Source organism: Camellia sinensis, chromosome 3 (assembly GCF_055761805.1).
Source record: "Camellia sinensis isolate YWXY chromosome 3, ASM5576180v1, whole genome shotgun sequence".
NCBI classification, from domain to species: Eukaryota; Viridiplantae; Streptophyta; class Magnoliopsida; order Ericales; family Theaceae; genus Camellia; species Camellia sinensis.
The window spans coordinates 6,530,449-6,539,893 of record NC_138963.1 but is presented as its reverse complement, the minus strand read 5'-3'; the positions used below and the strand labels follow the sequence as shown (position 1 = coordinate 6,539,893).

Genomic DNA, 9,445 nt, shown 5'->3' with positions numbered 1-9,445 from the left:
AAATTCCAATCCAATCTATTACAGGTCCAAGAACAACAAGATTTCCAATCCAACTAAGATTTTATCAGATTTTTTGATTTCAAAACAACGAAGGTTCCTGGAAATCTGAAATGAGAGAGAGAGAGAGAGAGAGAGAGAGAGAGAGAAGGGCAGATAGTTTCCGACATCCGACGCACCACCGTCGCCGCTGACATGTTTTGCCCATGAAAAGCCATAGGGCAAATGGAAACAGAAGAACATCTGAAGCCACCCATGTTCGAGTCTGTATCTTTTTCTGATCCCAGTTTTTGCGGCTCGCCAGGTGAGTACTCTGATTAACTTCTCTGCCCTTTCGACTTTGCTTCCGAACCAATTCGATGGGTTTGAAGATTGCTTTTATAGTTTTAATTATCAAGTGTGAGCATTGCTACTATCTCTTGTTTCCATACTGCTTTGGGGTTCAAAAATTGTTGGACCTCCATTGCCAAGTTCATCAATTTGTAAATGAACACTTCCGCTTCCTTCTACATCTTGCCCGCGATCCATCTTACTGGAGCAAGATCAAAATCAAAATCAAAATGGGTAATAGATTGGATTGGAATTTGTCTTTTGAAGTGATAGGTTAATGTTGAGTTTTTGGATTGAAAATCTTATTGTTCTTGTGTTTGAAATCGAAAAATCTGAAATTTTTTTTTTTTTTTTTTTTCAAAATACTCACCAAAACGACGTCGTTTTGGTAAGTATTATTCTCAGCCGTTCGATCACGTACTTTAGGAGATCAATCTAGGAGATTGACTCTGGAGGATCCGCTCGCAGCAAAGTAGTAAAATTTCACGGTTTTCATAGCAAAACAATTTTCTCTTCACACTCGTGTAAAGAGTCGATAGACTAGACTGCGAGGGCTTAGCAGAAGAAAATCATCAGAAGACCTTTCATCAATGGCAAGAAATGGTAGAATAGGCACAAATAGAAGAACAATCATGAATTCAGTGTTGCTAACATCAATGTTAATGTCTCTGGTTTCCACCTCTCTCGCTTACAGACCCGGAGACATCGTTCCCATGAGCAAGATGGGCCAATACCACTCTGTCTGTACTCAAAACCCTTCAATTCCTCTCTCTCTCTCTCTCTCTCTCTCTCTGTATATATATATATATATTCAATTCGATTATTGATCTGTGAATTTGCTGTGTTGTCTATTGCGTGCTTCAGTCGAGAACTGTTTGGCATGACATGATTGGTCGCCACTGCCCAATCTTTGCTGTAAATCGTGAGGTAACCTTCTTTTGAATATATGATTTGGGGGTTTTTATTTGCCTTGAATCAATCACACCCACAATTGGATACACATGTATGTTTTGATTTTGTATTTACTTTGACATTCATTCCAATGTTTTGCAGGCTTTGATTCCTATACCAAAGCCAATTGGTTACACTGGCGCTGATCCGTATAAAATGTGAGATATCTTCTCAAGCTCTTATTGTTATCTTTTTGCCTTCTTCTTCAGATAATTGTCTTTCGATTTGGTGAAATTTGAAGCTGTTTAATGGATAATTTACACTGTGTTAGGAGAGAAAATAAAAGAAATGATTTGCTATGTTAGGGGAGAAAAGAAAAGAAAAGATTGTGTTTTCTCTCCCTCTTATTTGGTTAAGCTGGAGAGGAAAGAAAAGGAAATATTGTGTATTTAAAATTTTGTATGGCATGAATGCTGCACACAAAGTCTCCATCAACTTTTAATGTGTTGCAAATAAAATGCTAATAGAGTGAAAGGTAGATTGTACCTCTTAGTTGACCTAGTGGGTACATTTTGCCTGTTTGTGGTTTTGTACATTCATGACTATGTTAGTATGTGTATTTATCGAGGAGCAATGGCAACAATCTAAAATCACCCATTCGGAGCAAATGATGCAAAGCATATGTAACAACAATATATGTATTACATAAACTAGTAATTGAGTTTTATTTATGACAACGATGAAGGAACCTTCTCTAATTGTTAGTCTTGAATTAGATTTCCTATTGTTTCTTGTATAAAAACAACAACGCTCAATTAGTGCACATTAATGTGTATTTGGGAGGGGAAAGATTGAGTACACACCTAAACTTTGGCATAATGCACAAAGTGGTCCCAAGACTTAAACACGTAACCTCAAGGTTATTAGGCATTAGTTGTTAATGTATCAATTTCATTTTTATGCAAGCATTAGTTGTCATGTTGCATCTTATATCAACTTGTATTGATTGTTGAGAGCCTCTGATGTAGGGCATTGACAAGGGTCTGCTTCATAATTTAATTGAACCCAACATAATAGTTTGGCTTTGCTTTCTATTTATACATTATTTTGAAGGCTCAAAGGTGTTAATTTTTATTATTTATAGAGATACAAATGAAATGGTTTAAGTTTCTATTGCTTGTGCATATGATTGTATGTATCCCTTGAAGCTTTATTTGCTTTAGATGTTATTACAATTGTAGAAGTGATGCTTTCAATAAGCATGTGTTCTTAAGTTGCACAGATATCCAAAGATATACTGAAAATTATTCTCATGCAGATCATTTCAAGTTGGAAAAGAAAAGTTTTTTATTCCATGGCTTTTTGTGATAAATCGGAAGAGTTCTGAGGTTCCAATGATTGATGTTCATTTGGTAAGGGTTTCAATGAGTGGTAAACTTGTTCTCGTGCTTAGAATTTCATATTTTGAACATTTTAAAAGGTACAACTAAATAGTGAGATGTTCTTTATAGTTTTTTTAACATCCAATAAACGACTTTTTGATTCTTTGAATGGTTATTAGAATTTAATCCTCTAAAGTTATGGAAATGTTTTTTATTTGTATGTCATACAGAGGTACTCTGGGAGCGATTTGCTTGGTGTCACTGCCAAAGTTGTAGATATGCCACATCGATGTATGTAGTACTTTTATAATTAGCTTCTTATTTTGAAGTATTATGCTAACTATTACATCAAATCACACAGTGAATGTTAGTATTCATTTGTTTTTCCTCCGTTAATTTCTATACAATGTTCATATATTATCCATTACCTGTCAGAGGTTTGAAAACTCCATTTGCGTCATGCTTTGTTTGTTATCTTTATGTGATTGGTCTTAAACTTGCGGAAATAAGGGTTATTTTGAGTAGATGCTCAAATTAAAACTTGTAGTCACATCTTGTGGTATGGACTACAAGAACTTCCTAGTAAGAGGTTACAATTGATTCTTATTCAAGCATTCTTAATAATTTCTCTGTCCAAAAATCTATGTTGAGGAAGTTGAAACTAGAAAAAAAAAATTAAAATGAGACGTGTTTGTTTTAAATCCCTAATTTCTATGCTATTTTTCATTCTATAATGAGATGTGTTTGTTATAAAAGGCTCACTTTGCTCCTTTTTTGTTCTTCTTCTTCTCCCCTTTCGTTTCTTGGTTAGATTAATGCTATTAGAAATGTTGTAAGCAAAATAGCAGTCATTATGATGTTGGTTCTACTTATTGAGGAATGTCAAAGAGTACTTCTATTGATTAAATTTTGCAGAATATCATCCAAAATTCTGATGTAGTGGGGACTTTGATTTTGTTCTTCCAAGAATAATTTATTCTTTAAGCTTACTCTCAAAAGAATTTATCTTTTGTCTTGAGCAGATGTTGAAATACATCCAGATATCCATAAACAATTTTGGGATCCACAACATTGGCCAAAACATGTGCTTGTCAGATACACATGGTCAGTGTAACTACTTTGACACTCTTGCAAACTTTCCAGTTATTGGTTGATAGTTTTGTTGGTTTGTTTGGTGAGTCTGATCACTATATGTTGAAATGGTTAAAAGGATTTTAGTGAAGTAAAATTCTTAATTATTCTAACTTTGCCTTTTTTGGATAATGCATGTGAGAACTGCTGAGTATGTGGTTGGTATTTTATTATACACGGGAACGTTTTTCTTTTTTCTTTTTGGCTCATACTCAAATAATCTAGGTTTTAAAAAATAAATAAATACAAATGAGTAATCTAGACTTTTGAATTTTCGGTTTATATCATTTATTACGAGTTGCATGGGAGGATCTTTAAGATTTATTGTCTTGCTACATTCAATGCCATTGCCTTGATGAGTATGATAAACTTGCATTGTGTATACTGCATTTCACTTGAGACTCAAGAGTGGGATTCTGTTTGGGTAAGATCATGAATCCTTGCAGTTGGTCATCTGGCCAAACCAGTTACAACAGCCACATTTCCTGGGTTGGGGTCACGTTATCTTTTATCCACTCTGATCTATATGGATAGGTTGATCTTAAACATAACTGCATCTATTTTCTTTCTGGATCTGTATCTATGCGAGCAGCATGTTGAAACACTATACAAGGAATGGATTCACAACAAATAGAACTTTTGTAGTGAAACAGGAACATCTGCAGATTTCAGTGCTTCCTTTTTTGTTTAATGTTTGTAACTGATGATGTCTTTGCAATGGCCAATACATTCAGCTTACCTATTCCCTTTTTTTCTTTTTTATAAATAAAAATAATAAAAATTTGTTGTTGAGTCATTGTTCTGGTGTACGCAGGGAAGAACAGTCAGAAGTAGATGTGGCTTCTGGGTTTTATGTTCTGTTTGGATCAGGTAAGAAAGCTCAATTAAAAGTATAAAACGGTACATTTGTTTTCTGTATTAGCAAGTTCAGCAATGTTTTTCAAGATTGACAAAATCACTGGTGAATAGTTTGTTATTATAATGGTAAAAGTGCTGTTATTTTATCATGCTCAGAGTATTGCCCTTTCACAAGTAATTGTGATTAGACTATCAAATCACTTTTTACTTGACAGAATGCGGCCATTTCCTGTTTCTTGATTGTCATAACATTGCCACATTGCTAAAATGGTTTGAGTTGCGAGGCTTGTTCTGCCATCTGGCTTTAGAACCTAACTTCATGACTTACATGCTACCACATCTAACTGCATGTTTACATACCAAGCAGAAAAAAGGGCCACCAAGTAGTTGCCCGTAGGCTCTCTCTCTCAGTATTATTTTTGCTTTTTAGTTTATTGTAAAATCTTGTGTATATTTTCATCTCAAGTAACAAAAGTAGCTCAATAGTTGTGTCTTCAAAACTTCAGTGAAGGGTTCCTAGCCGCTGCTACCTAATGAGGTCACGAGGATGGGTAGGGTGCCTGGGATGCTTGATGTATAGCCAGCACACCTGTCTGATAGCCCGGCTATTATTCCCCTATACCTGAGTCTGTAATCTAAATGGCCTTAAATTTTGCCTTAAAGCTGGAGTAGGTTCAATTTGAAGTTCATCCTTGAACCATGAATTCATGGTCAATATGCAACTGAACAATAAGATGTGACTAATTGAAAGGTGTCATTACCTAACCTTCTGGTTTCTTCTGAGCATGTAAAACAGGGCTTCTAATGACATTCATTCTCTCGATTTACATCTTGCAATCGTCTCGTGATAAATTTGCAAGGTATTGTTTCTTTCTTCTCCACGCTACTAAAAATGCCATTACAACTGGATTTTATTATTGTTATTTTTCCCCAACTTTTTTTTCCCTCTCTCCCATACCCCATTCAACTTCCCCACAACAATAAAAAGAGAGATATATGTTTTCTAAGCACCATTGAGACCGTTAGAGTTTTGCATTTCTTTCCAGGTTTGTGATGGAGACTGTTGCAGAAAGCAGTATGCCTCCCGGGGGAGTGGCAAAGGTTGAATGATGAACTCTATGAAGTTTCCAAGCACCATCTTTATGTGCAAGTCCAGCAAAGATGAGAAAGAAATTGATGAAATTGTTTGGAGGTGGTTTGAACCTGTAGTTCCCTGGAGAGGATCTTAGTTGTTGTGGCCATTTTTCTTTATTTTTTAATTTCGATACTTGTGTAGAAGTAATTGACATTTGACGACAATTGCCCTCCCTTTGGCCTTGAGGGAACTTAAAGACAAAATCTAAGTAATAGTTTTGTAGAAAGGATTTTGGAGTGATGTGGAAGATCATATTTGTATTATGGTGCAATCTATCATAGGAGCTATATCTTTGATCTGTAAAGTGATGGTTTTGCCTTGAAGATCTCGGCTCTATTCTGCCTTCTAACAATCATTTGGATGGATGAAAACATTCATGTGGCATTGAATGTCGATGTCCCATTGTTTTTTATCGAGTCCATTATGTGTTGGCATGAGTTGCTTGTGAACTATGAAGTTTTTTCCTACATGTGGGGTGCAAAATTGCAATCCCTCAAAATTCAGAACTTGATTTTAAGGGACAAAAAAAAACTCTTGGGTGTTATCAACCATCTTTCTGTCTCCCCATTTTCCTTCTCTTTGCCTTTTTTGCTCTATAAACCCCTCACTGTCAGCCACTCCTTGCTGATCACCATGGCCCCTCCTTTTTCCGTCACTCCCAGCCCCTCCGCACCCTATCTTCACTGCCACTGCCAACATCAACTCATTCCATACCAATGCTAATTCCTTCCATCCCCACACCACACCACACCACAATTCCCTCTCCCAAAATTCTAATGCAATCACCTAAACTCGAGGGCTGAGTAAGGTATCCGTAAAATTCGTAATTCGATTCGATCCAATCCAATCCAATCCGGTAGGTTTAAATTGATTTTTTGAATCCGTGGTTCGGTTTCGGATTAAAAAATTAAAAATTCGTAATTCACAGATTGGTTCTGGATTAAACCCATGGTTCTGGATTGGAACCGATCCAGACCGTATACAAATAGCCTATATTTATATCATACACTCTCCCACATAGTATCTTCTTTTATTTCATATAAAACCTAACCCAAATTTAAACCTGCATAGTATCTTTTTTTATTGCTTTTATTTGTTAGTTTTTAATTTTAATTTGTAATGGTATAAATACTTATGTGGAACCTGTTTTCTTATGATTGTTTAAATTCTAGAATAGTATGTCGTCATTATGGAAAGACATGTTGCTATTGTGGAACTAATATGATATTATGTTTATATTTTTATGAAATTAAAATGTTTTATATTTTTTTTTTGTTATTTAATTATGTAAATTCGTGGTCTTAAACCTATCAAATCCCTGTTTAAATGGATTGGTTTCACGATTAAAACGGATTAGATTGACTCCAATTTTTCAATAACCATAGGTAACTGATTGATTCTGATTTTATCTCAATCTGAATCATTCTCATCCCTAGAACTCTCAACCCCTTACCCCTGTGACCCTGCACCCCCAACCCATGCGTATACTTTGGTGCAATTGAAAATCATACTTAAATATAAGTTGTGGGGTCTTTTGGAAAGAAAATAAAAAGTCAGCTTTTAATTTTTTATTTATTTTGGAGTACATTACTTTTCACAATTTTTTACTCTCAAAAAGACAAAATAGACTAAAGAAGTCAAAAAATTAATTTTTTACCAACTTTTCAAAACACTCATATGTCGTCTAAAAAAAGTAATCTCTATCCACATTTTACATATTGTCGTACATTTTTTTACATAAATATCAAGATTAATTGTTGTTCAATGAGTGATTATTAACAGTTTCATTTTAAAAATAGGAAATTGAAACTGAAGCCAACCTAAGTTTTATATTTAACCTTCATTTGGCAATATGGTCTCGTTTGGGAACAGGTTGTCTTAGAGCATCCACATTACCCTCACCAAATGTAGTTTTTGATTAAATATGACTAGCAAATCATAAAATTCTTGCTCAATCAGTCTTAACAAATTATTTCTAAACTAGCTTTTAGTTAAATTTGCTACAGTACCTCAACAAAATTCATTGGTTATTCAATAGTTTTTTTTTTTTAGACAAGTTAATCTATTTTTTATTATATTTTCTCATCCACCGAACGTCCTCCTGGATGTCCGCCCAGATGTCCGTGCAGAGAAAGAAGTTTTGTTGAATTTTGACCTGACCAGTCAACTGCCCCCTCAGTGGGTTTGCCTCCTTCGGCTACTGCTCTCTGCTGCTACTATGTTGCAATAGAAAAATGTATATTTAAATTGAAAAAGATAAAAGAATAAAAAATAATATTTTAATGAAACAGAATTTTAAAATAGAGAGTTTGATGAAGTGTGTATATAAAAAAGAGGTTAGCTAAAATACAAAAGTAGATTTTGATTTATAATTCAACTCAAAATTTGTTGAGACTGATGCGGATACTCTTAGTAACTTTTTAGTTTTTTACGAAATAATGTGCAGAAATGTAGAGAGTGATGTGAAAATTTATAATGACTTTTTGACTTTTTTGCTAAAATATATAATTGAGAAACGAGGCCTTAGGCCTCATTTAGGGAGTAACTATTTTAGCCAATAAGTCAAAAAATCACTATAAGTTATTACATCACTTTCTTTACTTTTCTGTACATCTTTTTGTAAAAAGTCAAAAAATTACTAAAATAATTTGTTCCCAAAAGAGGCCTTAGTCCACTAAAAAAATAAAATAGGTTAAAAAGTCAATAAGATAAAATATCATATATAAACCATCAGTTTGTTTGGTTTCAAGATTCAGAATTCACTTTTCAAAAAATTAAGGCCTTGTTTGGTTTGTTTTTCAGAAAAAATTTTGAGAAAAATTCTCTACAAACAAATTTTCAAGAGTAATTAAACCAAACAAATTTTTTCAAAAAAAATCTCAAAATTTTGTTTGGTTACCTACTTTCCAAAATCACACTTTCTCTCATACACATCAAATCAATCATTTTTTTTAAACTCTCTCCCCAAAATAATTTTTCAAAACTATTTCTGAAAAAAGGTAAACCAAACAAGTTTTCGTACTTTTTATTTCAAAAACTACTCTACAAATACAAACCAAACACATCCTAAAATTTTTTGTTTTCCTTATTTTTTTATTTTCACTGAATTTTTTTAATATTTTAACCAATTTTTTTTTTTAATTTTTAGATCTATCTAACGTAAGTACACGTAAAAAGTATGACATTTGTTATAAAAAAAAATCTATAAAAAATTCAGTAAATACCAAAAATTTTTAAAATAAAAACAAAAATTCAATACATTTTCGTATTCGTGTGTATTTATTGATTTTTTAAAATATTTTTTTTACAAATATTTAACTTTTTCGATACATCTAAGTAAGTAGGAGTGTAAAAATGGTTTGTGGCCCGTGGGCGGCGCGAAGCCCGCCCATGGCCTGAGATAGGCCCGAGTCTAGTCTAAGACCCTGGGCCTAGGCCTAGGTCATCATTTTGAAGCTCCGACCCATTGGCTTGCTTAAGACCCACTCGAGATCCGGTCCGCTTAAGGCCAACCCAAGGCCCAATGCCTTTTTTAGTGAAAAATAATAAAATTTTGGTTGAAAAAATTTAAAAAAAACAAAAAAAATGTTTAGACCCAGTCCAAGCCTTAGCCCAAGGCCTAAATACCCCCTATGCCTGGACCTAATTTTTTGGCCTGTGAACCAGTCCGACCTAGCCCGAATTTTGACGGGAGCCCACGAGGCCCGACAATGGCTGGGCC

The 9,445-nt window shown here is 34.2% G+C and overlaps 1 protein-coding gene across 1 annotated transcript; it reads left to right on the top strand.

The window, feature by feature from the left end:
- Positions 1-796: 796 nt before the first annotated feature.
- Positions 797-6,028, top strand: LOC114259274 (uncharacterized). Its single transcript, XM_028199289.2, has 9 exons — positions 797-1,067; positions 1,192-1,254; positions 1,381-1,436; positions 2,537-2,630; positions 2,831-2,891; positions 3,623-3,704; positions 4,546-4,601; positions 5,386-5,449; positions 5,636-6,028. The coding sequence occupies exons 1-9, from the start codon at positions 918-920 to the stop codon at positions 5,697-5,699; spliced, it is 690 nt and encodes a 229-aa protein (XP_028055090.2). The 5' UTR covers positions 797-917; the 3' UTR covers positions 5,700-6,028.
- The last annotated feature ends 3,417 nt before the right edge of the window (positions 6,029-9,445 follow it).